The sequence below is a fragment of the Gouania willdenowi genome, chromosome 4, assembly GCF_900634775.1.
Source record: "Gouania willdenowi chromosome 4, fGouWil2.1, whole genome shotgun sequence".
NCBI classification, from domain to species: domain Eukaryota; kingdom Metazoa; phylum Chordata; class Actinopteri; order Blenniiformes; family Gobiesocidae; genus Gouania; species Gouania willdenowi.
In genome coordinates this window covers 9,643,643-9,665,849 of record NC_041047.1, presented here as the reverse complement: position 1 = coordinate 9,665,849, position 22,207 = coordinate 9,643,643, and the positions used below count along the sequence as shown (strand labels likewise).

Genomic DNA, 22,207 nt, shown 5'->3' with positions numbered 1-22,207 from the left:
TGTTCCAACCGGACTCTTCTTAAACTAACTTGACTGTGTTTTTATTAGTAGTGAGATGCTTGTTGCTGAGGTTAGCTACACTGCCAGCCTGGGAGGTTTTGATTACTGCCAGATGGAGTTTCTCACCACAACAAGATAAATGTCTCTAAATAAAACTTTAGAACAGCTCGTAAATTCTCCCTCTACTGATCAGGTAGCGGATTGACATTTGTACCATGTGTGGCATCTTTTTTTATTAACAATGAACTTTTCATCCCCTTTAATGCATTGAAAGAGTTAAAAAGTCCTTTGATTATCTTGAGTTTGAGGTTTTTTTGTTTGTTTGTTTGTGTGATATTCTTTAAGACTTAAGAATGAACTAACAGTTGGATTGTAATCGTTCCACTTTCTTTCTCTGTTCACAGGCTCAGATTATGTCCAAGACCCCAGTGTGCTGGCTGCAACATCCTGGAACACATCAAGTGATGGTAAATACAATGTAACCCCATCAACCAGTCACCGGTAAAACACTAATAATGGAGGCATCATTGGTTGATCAATTTGCTCACAGTCTAAACTATTGCATTCATCATGAATCGTAACCTCAGCCAACGGTTTAAAATTGTGCCAACTTGTGCGCATCAAATGAATTGAGCATCTTCTTGCTAGCAGTGAGGATTGTAGCTAAACTTGGAGAATGTCCAACACCACTAGCATTCTATGGTGCCTATAATTCACTTCGCTTACTGTTTTTTCGTGTAATTATGTTCGTGCTTTTGGACAAATGTGTGAACCAGATTAAAACAACTTGTCCAATCATGCCACAGATTGTTAGAGAGTTGGAGTACCCTGGATAGGGAATGTAAATAAATGGCTGAATAGCAGGCGAAAACTCAAATACCAAAAGGTAGAACCAGTAAACTAATATCATAAATGGCTGACACACAACAAAAAGGAACCAGTGAATAGTTTTCTTAGAAAACTTGTCCGAAATGGGTTCAAAGGTGTCAATAAAGAGATCAAACACCGTTGTTAGAAGAAGACAACGTAGACTGGTGCTTCAGATATACCAATCTCGACATACTCCGCCTCACCCACTCTACACCGATCCGTAACTTCTGTCTTGTCCATTACCTTAAGTACATTGCTCATATAACTAGACTTCGTAACTCAGCTCTGCAAAAACAATTTCTGTTTTGCTCTAAAAATAAACCGTATACCCATGACATATGGAAAAATTACGATAAACTTACAGGCCTTTCTTCTATTCAACTCCAACGGGAAGTGCAAGATAAGTCAAGGTTCCTGACTCTGGTGGAGTGAATCCTTGGCACCCAACCCGCTGAAGCAGTGGAAGGGGAAAATTGATGATGATGATGAGTAGGGCTGGGCAATATGGACCAAAACTAATATAGACAATTTGGATTAAATCTGCTGATGCAAAATGCCACACAGGCACATTTATTAGCAAACAGCTGCACAATATGTTTTTATTTTATTTTTTTATTTATTTATTTATTGGAGGATAAGCCCCTTGAGATGGAACATCTCGTTTTTGAGGGGTTCCTCAGAGCAGACAATACAAGAATTCAATATTTCAAAAATAATAAATACAACAAAATATAGATAGACACACACACATACACACCCACACACACACAGTCTACATTTAACAGTTGATCAAAACAGTAAATATTTTATACAAAAATAAATAAGTAATAATAGTGATATCATTAATAGTAGCTATCTAATGATAGTAAAAACTTTCATTAGATTAAATGAATAAAAAAGGTTTCGGTTACATAGCCTATGATCAAACAGATATTCTGGAGATGGAGGACAAGAGCATTTTTAAACAGAGACAGAGAGGTTAGAGAGCGGATCGATAATGGGAGAATGTTCCAGTCAAATGGAGCTTTATATTTGAATGAAAATTTACCGACTACTTTTTTGACTCTAGGGACTACAAGATATGGTTGATCAGCATGACGCAAACTGTATGACGATGACGAGGAATTATATATTGTTTTAAATAATCAGGAAAACTTAAATTAATACATTTAAATATAAATAATAGCCAGTGGAGCTGTCGTCTAGATGCCAGAGAGAGCCATGACAAATGTTCATACATTTGGCAGTGGTGAATTCTGAAGGGACAGCGGAGGATAAATCTACACAGACTATTGTAAGTGACAATAAGTGGCTTTTTCTCCTGTAAGAGGCAGCACGTGTGAGTGAGTTCTGTAATGTGGCTTTTTTTAGGACGCACTCAGCAATCAATCTAACTGTGTTTTTCATGTTGTTCTCAGAAGTAGCACAAGCAGCGACTCCTAAAACGAGTATTTTCATACAAAATTAGCAATAAAATCAACATATATCGTCATACTGTAGGTGATATTGTAATTTTCTTTATCGCCAAAATAGAAAACAAGATACATCTTAAATCTTGATATATTGCCCAGGCCTACCAGTAAGTCATTAACTGGGACAAGTCAAAATGGAAGATCAAGGAGGCGGTGGTTATCAGAAACCGAGCCAAAGAGCTCAATCTATCAGGATAATGGTGCTTCAGGAACACACACTAGAGATATATAAAGGTAGAAGCTAAAATGCTTCATATTTTTCTTATTAAAAGTTAAAAGTCGACTGGGATTCTTGAAGAATTCTGGATGTTTGTTGTCTAAGCAGTCTGAATCCCTCCTTACCCTCAGTTTACTCCTGACGCTTAGAACCAACATCCGTCTGTGATCCCCCACAAAGACTCATGGACTTAGAACATCCTAAGCTTGAGATCTAATTAACTTGAATCTTTTATTTTTTGAACAAATTATAGCTGAAACTTTTCCCTGAGCGCCCTCACATTATGTATGCTCACTAAACACACACACAGTCTGGTAGTTTAGAGAGTGTTGTGTTATGGCGATCAATCATCTATTCATCCATCCACACTCTGCCTTTTTATTCTTTTTAAGGTTTACATAGCTGGAAGTTTTCCAGACTTACTCAGGACCGTGCTGGGCCTACACACCAGAAACTCTCATATTATAAGAGAATAATGGTCAGTACAGCAACATTTCCAGGGTGGATTGAGGACTATGCAGTTTGCATGTTCTCCCAGTGTTCTTCTATTATGGTTTTCTCCACCGTTTAAGGGATCTTCCACTGCTTTTACAAATGTGGCCTCAAACTTTTGAAATGTTCTTATATAAGATTTGTGCCTAACAAAACACATTAGTTTGCACCATATCAGAATCAGAATCAATGCTTTTGTTACAGCCACTTAAGAAAAAAATCACAAATAAAAGAATAAAACGTTTAACAAGGACGAAAGAAAGAAACAATAAACGTTAAATAAGTGTATGATTATGTGAAAGACTGTTAAAAATAAGGATCAGATACACACACATTACAGTAGTAAAAAATAAAGTAAGATAGATGATACTAATAATAATAATACAAATACACAAATTATATACAATAATGATACAGATATTTACAACAATCAAGCTGTGAGGTTACAGTGATGAATTATACAGTTTGATCACCACAGGCGTTCTATGGAGCACCGTGGTGGGATCAGCCTGGTGCTGAAGGTGCTTCTGTGACTGACCAGTACATCATGGAGTGGGCGGGACTCATTGACCAAGATGGCCTTCACTTTGGACAGGCTCCTCCTCTCTGTCACCACTGTCAGAGAGTCCAGTTTAATCCCCACAACGTCACTGGCCTTGTGGATGAGTCTGTTGGCGTCTGCGTTTCCGTTTTATTAACTGTTCAAATTGGGACTACTTTATCGTTTTGGAGCCTGTGTTACACCATCTTGAAATCACATGATTGATGACATCACACGGCCCCATTTGCCTGTAAACATCCCATTGTTTTCTATTGGAGTGAAGCATTCAGCCTGCTTTTTAGATCATTTAGCAGCTTTTTAGATCATTTAGCAGCTTTTTAGATCATTTTGCAGCTTTTCTGGTTAAAAAGACAATTTGTGCTGCTTTTGGTTGCTCTAAATAATCAGGAAAAGTTAAAGATATCGATGTAAACCTCTTTTATTTACCAAAACACAGTTGTGACCCAAAAAATACTCTTTGACCGCAGGGGCCGACAGTTCCAACTCTGCGGCTTGGTTGAACACAATGAAGCAGAGAAGAAGAGTTCTCCTAAGGGACCTTTACCCTCCCTTAAACAGTGTGCGGCTGACTCTGGTGGTCCAAAAATGGTGCAAAATATTGCGTTTTGTTAGGCATAGATCTTCTAATAAAGTATATTTCAAAAATTTTTGGCCATGTTTGTTAAAACAGTGAAAGATCCCTTTAAATCATTCATGTTGGGGACCAAATGTGGAGCCATGTTTGCTGGCAGCGGCTCGGGTCAATCATTCCTTTTGATCTGCAATTTTATTGTTTGCACTGACAAGTGGCTTAAAGCAACAAAGACCTTGGTCTGATTAGAATCCAATGCCCCCCGTGGAGGTTTGATCAGGGATTTTGAATAGATCATAAATAAAAAGATGAGCACGTGAAACCGAACCATAAAACCACTTTTTTTCTCCCCAGCATATGATATTACAATAATATAAATGCAGTATATCTATCTGTGTGTCGTTTTGAACTTGGCCACTGCCTGACACATCTGTTTCTGATTGATAAATAATACCACTTGGTTTGTGTTCAGACAGAGAAGGGTTTAATTGGCCAGACAGACAGCGCTCCATCAATAGGCATCTATAGATATAGAGAAAAAGCTCATTATTGGACTGAGTTATGAACTGATGAACAGATTCTTGTGTTTCTCTGCCAGACAAGGAGGACAGTGAATTGCTCGATGCCATTTTTGTTCTAGTTTGTTCCAGGTATTCCCCGTAATATCACCTCACTCCATGAGACTTTCAATTTAGGTCGAACTTATGGTCGATATTTCCATGTGAGCCATAAAATAAACATCTGTCATCGTTTTGCTGCTACTTTCAGTTCATGAAAACTAAGGATGTCCCGATGCAGCTTTTTTTTTTTTTTTTACTTCTGATACAATACCGATATTGCGGCCTTGCATATCGGCCGATATCGATATTGATCCAATGTGATATCAGCATGAATCATACATACTTTTATGACTTATTTTATAGTGTGGAATGTTAGAAAAGGCTTGATCTAGTGATGTTACTCAAACAGAGAACAACAGTGTGAACCACAGTCACCTATGGATAGAAGTGCTGCAGTGGAAATTTTTATTGGAGAGCTTATATCGGTGATTTTAGATGCACTTCGATAAAATCCGATATTCATTTTCGGATTGAGACACCTCTAGTGAAAACACCAGAAATAGGTTGGGAAGTCATTTTGACAGAATTTTTGGGGGCAAACACAAGAAAACTTTTTTTTTAATATCTATATACATCTGTCTACGAGACTCCATATCCCATAATGCAATGTGCAAAACTTTACCCACAATGTCAATATAAGAGTGTTCACAGTGTAAATCAAAACATACATTTGAGTGACAATTTCAACCTTGTTCCTTTTTCAAGCAACTGATTTTCAACTTCTTGATCTATGAGGCCTTCTACATATGTCTTTATCTGTTAAATAATATTATTGTTTCTGGCAGATTTAAAACAATGACTCAGCATTAAATAACGGAAACAAACCTCTCCAGGTTACCTTAATCCTAAACATGAAGTCATTATAAAGACTTCATTTCTAAAATATGTATTTTCCATTCTAAAGCAATATAATCCAGGCATTTTGCACCTGATAAGATTTTGGGATTTATTAAATTAAATGAGGAGTTTTCAGATTGTTGTACATTCAGTTTACAGTCATTTTATTAGAACGCTTAAAAGAACAAACATTTAGTTGTGTTGTTTCGACTCATTTTCAGTTTAAAGTCAAATGTCATGTTATCCACATATTTCTTCATTTTGATCCTCCTCAGTGTGTTGCAGAAAAATGATTCTAAAAACTTAAGCACCAAGCAAACAACAGCCCGAGCCCTGAAATATTAAGTGTAGCCCAGAATAAAACAAGTTGTGACGTTAGTTTAATTTAATAGTTGCAGCCACACATGATCACCACTGCTGTAAACACTTGTGTTCACTGACTTGACGTGAAAGTATTTCTACTAGAGGAAGTCCGTGAAGTTGATTTTAATCTACTGAATTTGTGGAAGTAATAAATGGTGACTGCACCTAAAAAGGAAAGTATGTACGTCATGTTAAGTGTCTTGTTGCATGTATGTGCAGTCGTTTCTCTGCTCAGGGCCGTGAAACAACACAGTCAACACAGAAAGGGAGCTGTTTAGTTGACCTTCAGATTAAAAGCACTGAAAATGTCCAACGAAGGTTTAAGTTTCAATGTGGCCTCAGTTCCAAACACCACAACAGTCGCCACCACATAAATCCTTAAGGAGGGGCTTTTGTTACACACACACTGTTTCCTATATTTTCTCTTCTTCTACTTTTCTCTTGGGTCTCCTCTCTTTTCTGCCCTCTGCTGCTTTGTTGTCATCATCATACCATTCTTTTAAGGGTTGCGGTCAATTACCTTTTTAAATTACAATCACGTCTTCAATTATCCATGTTCAATTACAACTCAATTATGATTACGTTGGCCAGCATTTTTCTAATTACAGTTATTATTTTCCCTCTGAAAGTCAATGAGAAATATATTCTCAATTACTAAATGAAGTTCAATTAATCACAATTACTGAGCCTTTAACAAATACGCCCATAAAACCCAACAATCCTCTTGTGCTAGCCTTCTGTTAGCATCTCTTATGATAGAAATCAGCTGTATAATACACTAAAAATATGATCTATCATCCAATTGGTTTTTCATCTTTTCGTTACCTTGTTAGGCTTCCTAATAAATGAAAATATTGGTATTTATATGTTTGGTGTGGGTGTCTGAGCCTTTTTTTTGTGTCAGTATACACCCATATATATATATATTTTTTATTATTATTATAATTATTATTTTAAATGGTAAAATGATTCTAAAGGAAACTGACATTTAAACTTGATATGAATTATAAATGATTAGTAATTGTTAACTATATATGTTTGTAAGCCATAGAACTCTAACATGGTTCCCCAGTTTTGGGCTTAATGAAATTACAAATTATAGTTTTTTTTATAGAATGTTTATGTTAATGCAAGTTACAATTACAAAGTCAATTATCTGAACTCAATTACAATTCATTTAGGATTACAACAGCAACAGTTTTTTTTCAATTACCACTATAATTATATTTACGTCATGTTAGTATTCAATTACCAGTTACGCAATTGCAATTAGAATTGACCCCAACCCTGGCAGACATACAACACCAATGATCCATTTATTTCACTTTACCTAAACAATGTGGTGGTGATGATGGGACTGACTGGCTGAATACTTGTGGTTCCCAGTGAGGACGTTAGTGTGGGACTGTTTACAGACTGAACGAGAACATTCAGGCAATCAAGTGTTTCATTGGTGTATTTCAGGCAGAATATAAAGTGTAATGTGTAGACAAAAGTTCCCTGTTGACCTTTGCGATGTGTTTACATTCAACATAATTACTATGCATGAACAAGCTCCACGTGTTCTACTATTTAGATGAATACAGCACCCTGTACAGACATCCTTCAGATGTTAGATGAGCTGTGTGTGTTTTGTGTGGCTCATTGCATAATATCATGCACAGGTTATTATCAATATATCACTCACAATTTTCAACTATATCCAATTGTCACTGAGAAAAATCTCAGTTCCCTGTTCATGTCAACATGTTTTTTAAGACATGCAGTGGTTGGTTATTTGACCTTAAAGACAATTCTTATTAAACAGGTAATAGGAAGACGAATGATCCAAACAACAATTATTAGTTGCTAGGGATGTCCCAATACAACTTTTTCACTTCCGATATGATACTGATATTGCAGTCATGAGTATTGGCACGAATCATACATACTTTTATTACTTATTTTGTAGTGTGGAATGTTAGAAAAGGCTTGATCTAGTGATGTTACTCAAACAGAGAACAATAGTCAGCAACAGTAGGTATGATTAAAACTGACCCATTTATTATTAACCAGTTGGTTACAAACATTTTAACCTTCAGCATAATATCTAACCTGGTAAGAGCCAGATTGATGTGTAGCCCCTCCCTCTAACTCCAGTTCTTCACATCGATCTGGGTCTGTGTCTGGTAAATCCTTTCGGAACCAGGGAGGGACATGAACAGAATGCTTGAAGCTGATTGGGTGAAGCGCCTGTCCATCATGATTTGTTTTAGCCAATCACACGCAGCATGCGCCGCAGAGACACTTCTACAACGTCTTTACCGTCCAAAAATGCACAAAGCGCGTCTCGCTGTTGCTCTTTCAAAAAGAAAATACTGGATTCGTCTAAAGCTGAGTTTATAGCAGTTTTTACACGTTCATCCTCCTGCATCAACATCTTTCTATTTGGATTCTGAGCTATGCTAATAGCGGTCGCCCAGCTAGTTCCTCTCCCCACAACTGCGCATGCGCCAGTTTTGCTTCAGCGCTTCTGCCTTTGTCACACCTGGATATCCCGCCCTAAACCACAACACTGCCTCGTGATTGGTTGGAACTGGTTTGGTGCGCTACGAAGGGAAAGAGCTGGAGCAGAACAAGATGGATTCTGGTGTTTCTGAACACCAGAATCCATCTTGTAGGCAAGGTTACATAATATCTACAGAATTCTACAATTTAATAAATACGATATTCATTTTGTGGCTGATATCGGACCGATATCTGATATCATTATTGGATCGGGACACCTCTATTAGTTGTGCTGAATGAACTAAGTAAAATATCTGCTGTTCATTTATGCAGCTGAGGAATGTTTGCTTGTATGACCATGAGTCACATGATCGATCACCTTGTCATATCTGCAGCAGGAGTCCATACTTACATCTTCACAAGGTTGCTAGATCTATTAGCGCACGTGTCAAACTCATGGCCCGGGGACCAAATATGGCCTTTTAGAGCATCCAATTCGGCCCAAGGGAGAAAGTAAAAATGACAACAAAAAAAACATGAATTATTGTGTGAATTACCAAATAATCCAGTTGTAGTTATCTCAAATTCACCAATTTAATGAAACTCTACAATATTTTTAGGGGCTTGAATTTTTTCTTCGTTTATATCACTTGAATGCATTTATTTTTAATTGCAAATGTGGAAAGAACTGTCACAAATTGTGCAATTTCTCACAAACAATGCTGTAACATTTTTAAGTGAATTGAAATAGTGAATGAAAATTTTTCTTTTTTTCCCCCACCTATAGTCTGCGGCCCACCTCAGGTCAAACTGGTCCGTATTTGGCCCCTGAACTAAAAAGAATCCTTGTATTCAGCACAACATAATCCCTAATTGTTTTAACATAAAGCTAAACCTTTAACTGTGACATATGAAAGTTCTTTCCAAATTAGGTACAAAGCACAAATTCAGTCATTTAATTCTTTATAGCTGGAGTCATTGTTTGTACCTGCGTTTACATAGTTTTTAAAATGTATGCACATTCTTATATTCTTTATGTTGATTATTCCAAAGTCTAAAGTTACTTGGGTAAACAATCATATTCATACAAAGTCATTTTTAAAAATATTTTTCTATAACTTTTTTGGAAGTAAAGCACTTATGCTTTTAAAATCTGTGTAATGTGACACTCAATAGGATTAGGTATTTTATAAGTAATAACAGTGTTGCCAAACAAAAGCCACAAGAGGACGTTAAGTTTTTTTTTTAAATTTCACCTAACTAAGTGTGCTGCAGCCTATAATTTACACACAGTAAACAATAGGTCACAGGTTCAGTCACAAGCCATCAGTCATACTGGTCTGACTGGTCCCATGCATTAAGAAGCAGCTTCTTTGCAGCTTTCTTGAAAACGGTAATATTTGGAAGTAATTACCATAAGTGTGTGTGCGTGTGTGTGTTGCATGTTGCATGTCCGTATGAAGACGTTTCCTTTCACGCAGCCACTCTCCTGGTCACCCTGCTTGCTTTGGTTCGTCGTTGTTTGTCTTGGCCCGTTGGTGTAACCAGGAAAGTTTCTGCAACCCTCAGCTTGGTTTTGGGTTTGAGGGAATTTTCCGGAGGCTTGTTTTCTAACATCAAGTCTAATGATTTTCCGGCACATTAAACTCTCAGGTGGCCCTCCAGCCTATTCCCCCCCCCCCCTCCTATTTTGATAGATTTATTACAGTGCAATGTTATACTCTTACTTGGAGATTTACCTCTTTAAGCTTTCTTGACCTGTATGGCTCTGTTGTCTTTTACTTAAATATTCAGCCCACCATTTTACAGTATTACTCTAGTATTTACGTATAACATATGTGCCATGTGTTCATTCTTTTATACATAAACAAGAAAAACCTCTGTGGATGGTACAGTAAATTAGTGTTATGACAATGGAGACTACAGTAAGTGAACTTGCATCTTTTAATAATTGTACGTTTAAGTCTTAGAGCAACACATCTTTCTTCCAACATCTTGTTTTGTTTGGTGTTCTGCACAGAAATGATGCAGTTAGCAGGGCCGGATATACTGTAATATATAAAGGAAATAAGGAATAAAAAAAATAAATAAAAAAAAAGACAACACTGACTACAGATGAGAATAAATCCTACACAAAAAAGGACTGTTCAGAACAACCTAAGAATGTTTGACCAGAGAGACATGTAAACCCATGTAAATTTTTGATGTACAAAACAGGGGACGGGACCTAGATAAGCAAACTGCTTCTCTCGTCTCCTTTTTCTGCAAGTACAAAAAAAAAAAAAAAAAAAATGTAAAAAACGTGAACGTAACCATGTCGGAAATAAACTGAATAAATAAATAAAAATAAATAACTGTATGCAGGGGCAAGAGGGGGCCATGCCCTCTCAAAAACATGCTTGGCCTCCTTAAATCAAATTCAGTGAAAATGATACACGTTTTCTCAACACTCTCACCCCCATACAGTTTATGATGTGTGCCAGCATGAATGAAGTAAAGGTCGAGAGCTGGCTTCTGATTGGGAGACTATTTTATTGTCTCCGTTGAGGAAAAAAAAGGTTTTAAAAAGCTGATATCAGTCGATAGTTGATATATTGGCCGATATATGTAACAAAAACAAATGATATACACAGAATATATACTGTACATGAACAAAATGTCTGATAATACCCAAAATATGATTGAAAATAGCAAATTGAAATACTAATCAATTAAAATAGGGAGCTTTAATAAGTAACACTGTCAACATAAAGAATGTAAAGCCACTGATAAATAAGAAAAGGCTAACTTGTGCAAACAGAATACAATGTCCGGGGTAGAATACAATGAAAAAAAATAGTAATAAATAAAGTTGCTCAAATCATAAACAAATAAACATGGATAAATCCAAAAATTGCCTGAACTAGTGGCTTCTCCCAGTGTTGTCATTTAGTATTTACTATTGATTCTAAAGTGTCATCTTATGATACCAGAAAGCACAGCAGAGAGCCATAGAATAACACATGGGTTATATATTAAAACCTGACCAATTAATTGGCTATGCTATCGACCGATCGTGATCAATCAGTGAATGCTGAAATTGGCCCGATCGATCAGACCCCAGTAGACAGAGAGAGGACTTGGTGTTACTCATTATCAGACACCTGGTGTCCTCAAGTTCAGCTGAAACTTGAGGAAGCGGTGAAGCTACATTAAATTAGCCATAGCGATTCATGTCGTGACTCAGGTACTTAGTAAATAATAACAACAAAAAACAAACGGAAATATAATAATAATAATAATAATGCATCAATATTATATAGCGTTTTATCATAGACACTGGTATATAGAACGGTTATTCAAAATATTATTATTATTTTCCATTTCTCCCTTGAGGGAATGCCTCTTCATTGTGTTCAACAGCTTTTTGTAACTTGAGCGTTTATTTTTCATTGTTCATTAATGATTTAATCTCACGCGTGTCGTCCAGGTCCCTTTTTCATTCGCCTTGAAGCTCCAATGAACAACATCACCACCTCACTGGGCCTCACAGCCGAGCTTCTGTGCCGTGTGTCTGGTAACCCCCCGCCCACGGTGCGCTGGCTCAAGAACGACGCCCCCGTCGTGCAAGAGCCCCGACGGGTCTCCTACCGCTCCACGCCGTATGGATCCCGCCTTCGCATTCGAAACCTGGACACCACTGACACGGGCTACTTCCAGTGCATGGCGACCAACACTAAGGGCACCGTGTCCACTACAGGCGTGCTGTTTGTCAAATTTGGTAAGGAATTCACTTTAATAATAAGAATTATCTTACTGTATATTTTAATGTGTTGTTTTAGGAAAAAATATTTTCCCTTCATTTTTTTTCTTCCAGATCCACTTCCCACGCCTCTGCCAGGAAGACCAACGTAAGTTGCTTCTTTAATCTATTTTTCTACTTGTCTGTGTGTTGGTTTTAACCACAAGGCAGCACATTTCAACACTTCTGCGTAGCTTGGAAATGAGAAACCTCATGGGAATAATGAATTGTTGTAAACATTATGATAAATATGTAGGCTGAGTAAAATGTTCTTGCGTTTTTCCCAAAATAAACCCTGTTTCTTGCATCTTTCTTCCTAAATGGAAGAAAGATTCCTTAGGGCTCAATATAGAAGGGCAGTTATTTAACTTATATTTTATCTCTGCTTTTTGCTGATGTGCTGCTTGTGGTCAGCTGGAAAAGCCCAGATGTTTAAAAAAACACGACTGTAGTTTGACTGGAGTAATCTTTTTATAATAACGGTTTTGCTTCTGCAATAACATATCCTCAGTAGGGTGACATTAAGGAACCAGAAACCAGGCTCGCGTTCCCTATTAGTGGAAATTCTGTTTCACAAAAAATTAAAGTCATCATCAAAGATTAAAATAGCCGTGTCACTATAAACGCTGCCACAACCACAAAGTTCTCCACCTCAGTTATTTATCAAGCACAGACTGAAAAAGTCTTAAAAGGCACTGAATTCATGAATCTAAAATAAGGCCTTGATTGTCATTAAAATGACTTAAATTAATGTTTTAAAAGTCTTGAATTTTAACACGAGTATGATTTTATGATCGTAATTAGTCTCACATTTCAAAATAAATGGTAACATTATTTATTTTTTTAAAAAAATGTATAATTTACCTTAACATCGCACAATCATGACAGCGGAACCAAATACAAAACACTAACATGGTTTTTTTTATTATTATTTATAGATTTCTGCTTATTTTTGTTGTCATCTTGTGTGTTTTTGGAGTGATTTCAATTATTTTAGTCTGTTTTTTTAATTTTTTTTATTTTTTCTGTATTTTGTGTGTTTACTTTGGGGGCTGTCAGTTGCACGTTTGCACTAGACACTGGAAAAAATGTACCCTAACCCTATGTAATCAATGTGGCATTTTGTTTTCCCCCAATGGTTTTTACTGTGACGTTGTTCAAAGTTCAATTATATTTCAAATGACAATAAAAAGTCTCAAAAAGTCTTGAATTTAATTCGACTGACGCTGTAGGAACCCTGCAAGCAAGTGATCGATAGTTAATGAACATAATTCCATAAGATATAAAACAAAGCAATCGACTGTAATCACAGCCAAACTAAATAACAGATGATTCATTACTAACTGTAATCATACATCAGATTTCAATTCATGCATCTAAACAAATGTCTCGTGTTTACTGAAGCCAAAAAACATGTTTACGGCTCAGAGGCGGAAAACAATGGAGATGTTTTTGATGTGCAATCGTGGTTGAAACTGGGATTTATGGAACAGATGTGGTTTGATTCAATAATGTAATTGTGAACAATGAAAATGAGCTGCATGTCTTTTCTTTTTTAGCAACATTTGGATTGTGCATCATGTGAGTCGTTGGGTGGAAAACACAGTATCTGCACAGTTACTAATAACTTGTATAAAGTTACAGTAATTTGAATTCACTTGCAGCCTATACTTGGATCAGGAAGAGCATGCGGCTCGAGTTTTAAATGAAATCATCGGATTTAATTTGCGATGGGACAGAATGGAGACTTTCATCGGAATCAAGGTTGTAATGAAGTCATTTTAAGTAGGATTGAGTGTGCTCTGTCTGCCAGTGAGCTGGAAATAATCACGCACATTGCCTCTGAAATAACCATTATGAAAAATGACCCACATCTGGGTTCTGTCATGCAACTTTTTACACTCACCTTTTTAGTGTCTTTGTTTAAATAACTCGCAGTGGACAGTTTATCCCTGCCTTTCCTGAAATTTGGCCGATTTTGGCTTTGCCGTTTGTTCACCATGTTTTTGAAGAGTACTGTCACAGCTTGTCAGCAGGAAGATTTATTAAGTGGACTAATTAAGGGGAGTGGGTGTTTTTTTTTATTGACTTGATGAAATGCCAAAGAATACTTGGCCTTTTTATTAATAAGGAAATTTAAAAAAAGTGTTTCCAGGTGCCTTGTGTGTGTGGTGTGTGTGTGTGTGTGTGTGTGTGTGTGTGTGTGTGTGTGTGTGTGTGTGTGTGTGTGTGTGTGTGTGTGTGTGTGTGTGTGTGTGTGTGTGTGTGTGTGTGTGTGTGTGTGTGTGTGTGTGTGTGTGTGTGTACATAGCCTAAAGGAAACACCAAGATGTCCATTGTAATCTCTAGTAGCTTTGATACACCCATCGCCAATTCAGCTCCAATAATGACAATAGCGGCCAGCAGGGTTGGGGTCAATTCTAATTATAATTGTGTAATTGATAATTAATTACAATTATGATGTATATGTAATTTAAAGAAATCTGTTGCTGTCATAATCGTGATAAAATTGTAATTGAGTTCAGATAACTGACTATGAAATTGTGATTGGCCTGAAAATTCTATGAAAATTGTCAAATACAATTTAACACAAAACTGGGGAACCATGTTACAGTTCTATGTACAGTTCTACACATATGTCGTTAACAATTACTAAAAAAAAAAAAAACGTAAATCTAGGGGTATACTGACACAAAAAAGGCTCAGATGCCAACACCAAAATTATTAAAACCTATATTTTCATTGATTAGGAAGCCTAACAAGGTAACCAATAGATAGGCAATACATTAGATGATAGATATTTGTTTTCAGTGTCTTTTACAGCTGATTTAGGACCCGTTATCATAAGAGATGCTAACATAAAGCTAACAAAAGAGGAAGGTTAGCTTTTATTAGGTTATTTATTTCAGGATCAATATTTGTCATTAAAGGTGCAGTCTGCAACTCTTATAAAAGTGACTTTTTGTCATATTTGCTAAAGCTGTCACTATGTAAGGACAGCTTTACATCAAACTAGTAGTTTGTGTGAAAAAAACAGACTCATTGAGTTCCCCCTGCTGCTCCTGCAGCGTTTGGCAGATTGCCAGAATGCACCGCGACCGAGCAAAAAGAACCAATCAGAGCCAGGATTGTGTTTGATGGTCGGTCTGACAGCTGTTGCTCACAGTCCCCGCCCCTTTCCCAGAGCTAGAGCGCCATCTTTTTTACAGTGTATGGTCTGGCGGAGTAGAAGATGGAATTGGTGACTTTTCTGCTTGAAAGGTAGTTACTGCTGCTTGATTTACATTATGTTTGATTTGTAATTGTTACACTAGAACTCTGTAGTGCATGTGTTGTTTGTGTGCACGCAGCAGCCTCTGTATGGGCTGCTGTAAGTGACACTGTGTTGTTGCTGCTGCTGCTGCTGCTGTTGCTGAGGTGTGTGCACATAGAGAGAGAGAAGCGTTGCAGTTATATGCTTTTAACAGAGCATGTTATATTACTGTGATGTTGCTGTCGGGCTAACGTTAGCTTGTTAGCTTCTCTGAGAGAGGGACTTTGGAAAGTTTGGAGGCAGGGCAAGAGAGCAGCGGGGAGGGAGGGGGACAGAGGGATCTGAGAGTTGCGGACTGCACCTTTAATTGTAATTGAATTTTAGTAATCGAGAGCGTAATTGTAATTGACTTTCTGAGGTTTTGATTTAATTGTAATTGGAAAAAATGCTGGTCACTGTAATCATAATCAAATTGTAATTGAATCAAAATGTAATTGACCCCAACCCCGGCAACCAGTGACTGATTTAAACTCCTTATGTGATCTGTGTGAATACTGGTGCTTAAGTAAATGTTCCGACACGTTCAATGTCAGCCTTTTCTGCAGCTTCAGTCGAGTATTTAAACACTCGTTCAAATGTAACGACTCCCTCAGTTCTCTCTCTTTTTTCTCTCCCGCTGACAACTTGTTGCAGAAAAATGTTTAAGTCGAGCAGAGAGCAGCATGAACTCTGGGGTCATTACAGTCATTACAGCTTACACTTAAACAGACAGGGGCCTCCTTTGACAAGTAGCGGTGCTGCGGTGGTGCTGGGCTGACGGTCGCTGCTGCTCATCATTAGTGTCACGGCCGACTCATTAGCTGTAAAGTCAATGTGGCAGTCGTCAAAAAGACAAGGTCACCTAATGATGACACACCATGACCTGTGCCCGCTTACCTCATAATGCAGCTGTTCAAGCAACAAAACCTCTACTCTATGACAGGTGGTGTTTTGCTTTGCAATCTGTGTGAAATTATTTATTTTCACAGCAACGGCTTTGTATCAATCTCACAAGCTAATCAAGGAAGAGGGTTCGGTTTTTCCAGTTATTATCCAAAAATGACAAACCTTCTTCCACATAATCGTTCATTTTGCCACTATCTTCAGGTTCCTGTTTGTTGAAGTGCTTGGACAAAATACAGCATATTAAAGAAGCATAGTGCATCATCAAGAACTAAGACTCCATAGTGACACGATAGCCGTTACTGTAACTGCAGTCATCAGCCAAGCCGGTGTGGGAGTGCGCGTCAACTCTTCACAGCTGATACTGTGACACGGTTATTTATTTACCCGCTGTTCAACAATAGGGATGTCAATCTTTGGGCGTCTCACGATTCGATTCGATTCTTAGGGTCACCATTCGATTCAAAATTGATGCAATGCATAGTGTGTTAAGGCAAATTATGGCATCAGAACAATACAGTTTGTATAAGACAATTGTAAATAAACTGACTCCAATGATGTAATCACACCAAGAAAAACTTAAGACAAAAGGTAACATTTATTCATGCTAAAAAAATTTAAAAAACACACACTCCTCGTGCTGTTTATGTACTACATTGTAAGGAAACTGTTGTTTCCTGTTGAGATTGTGTCATAGACTGTAAAGGTCTGGGTGAGTTTGTGTGTTTTGGCCCAACACTGTTGCCGTAGTAGTCTGAAGTCACCATCTTGAAAGCCCATGGCCTACTGGTCTCTACAAACTAAGTTCTTGTATTTTTGGCTTGAAAAAACATATGCTTGTGAGTATGTTTAAGTTAATACTTGATAACACTCCTAAGACTGTGTTTGTGAAAGTTCAGCATAAACGGTGTGTTACATTAATCACTGCCGATCGCGGTAAATGTTAACATGAGCATATACATGGGTTTTCCCATCGACGTTAGCATGAAGCTAGCAGACTTTTTGTATAGTGGTATTTTCTATTTGTGAGAACACTAATATGTTTTTGTTTGTTCAGTTTAGAGTGTTTCCTGAGTAAAGACTTTAAGCGGATCTTCTGAATCATAGTTTCTCTTGAAAAAAAAAAATAGATTTTTGAGGTTGAATTGATTCAAAATTGTGGCTGATTAGAATCTCGATTGTTATGTGAATCGATTTTTTTCCCCCACCCCTAGTTAACATGGCTGTTAACTGCAAATAGAGGATGGATTCCAAACCAAAGCTTGACGGCACCCGACCAAAGCACGTTCAGACAGATACAGATATTTAGATGGGATTGGTTGGGTTAGGGTCAGGTTTGGTCACATAGTGTCCTTGCGTGCACCATTCTTGGCATTTCTGCTGCAGCAGCTGTAGCAGTTAGAGCAGCTTAGCGATGCAGGCAGGACCATGGAGCAGAGGAGGACAGAGTTGAAGCAATCCACTATTGATACTATCCTTTTTCTGCACAATGACATTGATTATCCTTAGTTTTCATACCTGGATCATGTAAATAGATGTACTGGGTCTCCTCCGTGCCTGTTTATGTTGGAAGTTTGCTTGTTTCCCTGTACGCTGATCAGTTCTGTTGAAATTAACAGCTTACCACTAAAAGAAAACCATAAATATATCGTTTGTATGTGGAAAAAATGTGCTTTTAACTGTCGGTTTTGGGTCAGGCTCGGATACAAATATGTGAATGCCTGTCGGGTCTGATTGTACGCGGATGAAAATATATAGCCCGATCCTCACACTGACTGCAAGACGTGGAACCTGCCACTTAGTACTTTCCAGTGAAATCCTACATTTCCCACAATCCTTTGCACTTCTCTGTAGTCTATGTACTCTTTCTGGGATGTTTTTTAAAGGTCTCTGTACTTTATTAATAATAATAATAATAATGCTTCAGTTTTATAACACACACACACTACATTCATACTAGGCAATGTGGGTGAAGTGCCTTGCCCAGGGACACGATGACAGATACCAATGTGACTGCCACCCACTGCGACACCTGGAATTCTCAGTGGTCTCCCATCCAACTACTAACCAGGCCCAGACCTGCTTAGCTTCCGAGATCTAACGGGATCGGGCAATGACAGGCTGGTTCTCTTGGTTTTAAACCCAAACAGTATATTTAAGTTCCTGTCCAGTTTAGCTTTGCTCCAGTGCATGCATAAGAAGGCTTTCAATCTTCAATAAATTGATTGTATATGTTGTTTTGTACCAATCTTCTATTCTATGTTTGACATTAAAAAAAACTAGCGAAAATCCGATGTGTAACTTATTACTGAAACGAAACATTCAAGAAAGACATGAATGGATTACAGCACACTGAGACATTCTAAATCCAGGGTTTGAATGTTTCGCCCTTTTATACTTTTCTATAAAATCAGCATTCAATGTATGAATAGTAACGCAAAGCTCCTTCTATATGATCTCTCTCTGGTCTCTGCCTGTCATGAGTCGACCCCCATACATTCTCACTTTGCCGCTTTATTCCCTTCATTCACCAGAGGAAAAAAGGTAATGTGGGTAGAGTGAGGGAAAGAAAAACACTGTTAGCAGGGTTGGAGGAGGATGGTACCATTAACACTCCTTGGTGCATGTTTTTCTTTGATTCCAGGGCTGGGCAGGGTCAGCGTCACTAAGACAGGATATGCTTTAGTTATGAGCACAGATCAGGGAGAGTTAATAAATCCAAACATGGGCCGTCATGCTAACTGCCCACATTGGAACAGCCACGCTAGACCTTTAATCACAGCCGTATCAGACTAACACGTGTTACATTATCGTATTTTAAGTTCAATTCTTTCATTTACAGCAATAAGATGTCTTAATTCACATCCTAGAGCGATTGCTGTAAAGTCTAGCCAATGACACTGTGTTTCTTTAAGCTTTTTTAGCCTGTTGTATTTATATGCTATAGTATATATGTTTTAATACTAGAGCCAGCTTACAGTTATCTCAAGTTAGTTTCTATAGTGCCTGCCTTTCTATACTCAATACTATTCTGTATTATCTTTGCTAAGAACTGCTACTTATTTTCATTTATTGGTATTACTAGTGCAGTGCCCGTGAGAAGTATGTATATATTTAGCACTGTAATATAGGCTAGCATAGATCTGCAGCTTGCTAAGAGGGAGAGAGAGAGTTAGAAGTAATCAATCGATCTTTATTTACAGTTCTAGAGAACTGTGTTAAATAGTTTGTTGTCAGAGTGTATTTACTGTCAGCACTTCTGTAAAAACGACATTGCTCAGAAAGTGACGCTTTTTCTTTGTTTCTTCGTCTAGAGCAAGTATGCGAAGTCTGTTTGTTCTGCCAACTCTGCTGGCAGCAACGTAGAATTGTCCATGGTTGAAGAAATCTCTTGTGCAGAAAAGACCAACGATTTTTATTGATAGATCGTTGAATTATTTTTCCCTGCAGTTTGGCTTGTGTTTGTTAGTTTAGAATCACTGTATTATAAGTTATGTTTAAGTAAATGTTGTTTTTTTTAAGTATGTTGAAGTCGGCATATCACAGTTGTTAACTAAATTTGCACAAAGACTACCCACTAAACCAGTGTTTTTAACCTTTTAACTGAACTTGTTGTTTTATTTTTTTTTATTTTTTTAATTAAAACAAAACAATTTTAAACAACTGTATGATATACTTTCACTTTCTGAAGTACAAAATCTAGTTCAAATTAAATCCAGTATAAAAATATCTGAGCTGGCACAACTTGTTACTAATCCTAATCCTGACTACTCTGTTGAAAAATCAAACATAATCAAAAACTAATTCTAGAAAGAAAAAGTCTTTTGGGTCACCAGAATTTTTTTTCAAAATGGGATCACAATCAGAAAAAGTTTGGGGAAAAAAAAATTTTTTTAAAAAAAACCTATATTTATTATTTATTGGTAACCCTAGATGCTATTTACATTAAAAAGTGTAATAATAGGGAACTTTATGGCCACAGGCACAAAATCGAATGCTGCAAACTCCTGGCTAAATACTGTAGCAACAAGCTGGCTAACAGTTAGCATTTGGTCGCTAAACAGAAAGCTTAGCCGTAATGATGGCCTTGGAAACCAACCCTTACGTGTGTTAACTGAACTTAGTTTATAGCTTAAACTTTTGTCCGTGTCGTTCTGAGATGTACTGAAGCAACCATAGCTTTTTCTATTTTCTGAAGCTACCTGGCATAGAAAGTCTAAATCTGACAGCAGCAATAAACAGACTTTATGCAACCTGACCTGTGGCGGCCACAGCCTCTGTCTGTGTTTATAATACAAAGCTTTTCTCTCTGTTTGAAAAGATTAATAACACTACACTCTGGCTGTCGGGGCTGTTTAAATTTTCCCCCCGCCACTTTCCTCTCAGCACTGGCAAAGAAAGCAATTGCAAAAAATAGCTGTTATTTTTTTTCATTCTTTCGTTCTGCTGTGCTTCTTTTCTCTCAGTAGAGCTAAATAAACCAAAGGTGGTGATTACAAAGTCCAGATTCCTGCTGCATGTTTTTTTTAACTTTATATCTTCAACAACAGTTTGAATGATTCGTTTCTTCTATTTGATCACCTTCTGTGCTTGTGTATCTTTACTTTCACTTACAGTACGACTATTGTGTGGGTTTGCAAGCACTTTGCTAGTCAAGGTCTTGGCTGGGTGAAACTCGATGACACAGAATAATTGCTCTAATCAGGTGTGTTTCACTGCACCGTAGTAAACTCGCACATTGAGTGTTGCTCTTGGTTCGGACTTGTGTGCATGTGTTTGCAAGTCTACGTTTCTGTGTGTTCCATGTTGCTCTGTGGCAGGGACCCAACCATCACAGTTTGGAAGGCCTTGTAATTAGCCAGCTGTCATCACACTGGATTAAATTGACCTCGAAGCTGACGTGACAACAACTGCGAGGCCTGGGCTGCTTCCAGCCCACCGGCAATCCAATTAAGCCGCCAATAGGCATCAAAGAAATCCAAAAAAGCGAGGGAGGGATTTGACGACGTAAGGCCCAGAGTGGCACGTGTGTGTTGATTGACAAATTAGTTGAGGGAAGCTGCTTTAGCAATGTGTAATGACTTGAAGATGTCACACTTAGTTTCTCCTCGTGCCTGCTCAAGCTTGCTTAAAGTCATTAGAAGCCCAAATACACATGTAAGCAATCAAAATAAATGGACATATGCCCTGAAGTCTCTGCCCTCTTTTTTATGCTCGTATTGAAGATTTGTACTCCTGCTGTCTTTATAATTACTGTTTGATTTACTCAGAGATCTCTGACTTACATAATCGGTGTAAAGGAATGTGCTTTAGGTGTTTTATGCAAGTTCAAGAGGTACTAAAGTACCAACATACAGTATTTGCTAATAATCAGGGTGAATCCGTCCCACCAACGATCTTCCTCCAAGCCCCACTTCTTGATCATGATCAAATGAGATCTAATGCTGTGTTCCAAGCAACTCGGAACTCTGGGAATTTCTGACCTCCTACTTGGAATCGGAATCTGAACGTTAATACTGGGGCCAGTCTATGCCGATGCCCCGGTATTAACTTTCAGATGCCCAACCCTAGTCATGAGTCGATAGGCGTTGGCTTTCTCTACACACGAGGAGTTTATTGACGTAATTATTGAGCATGTTAAATATTTACGATTGTTGCCCCCAACCCGTTTCAGAGCCGATTATCGGGGCAAATTCATTCTTAACACCTCAGAACTAATTCTATAAAACATAATACAATC

The 22,207-nt window shown here is 37.7% G+C and overlaps 1 protein-coding gene across 1 annotated transcript in view; it reads left to right on the top strand.

The window, feature by feature from the left end:
• The first annotated feature begins 410 nt into the window (after nt 1–410).
• The window catches only part of LOC114461930 (inactive tyrosine-protein kinase transmembrane receptor ROR1-like), a 55,228-nt gene continuing 33,431 nt past the window's right edge, over nt 411–22,207 (top strand). Inside the window, exons 1-3 of the mRNA XM_028444431.1 lie at nt 411–467; nt 11,961–12,251; nt 12,348–12,381. Coding sequence (XP_028300232.1) covers nt 11,990–12,251; nt 12,348–12,381 — 296 coding nt within the window. The 5' untranslated portion in view covers nt 411–467; nt 11,961–11,989. The remainder of the gene's footprint in view (nt 468–11,960; nt 12,252–12,347; nt 12,382–22,207) is intronic.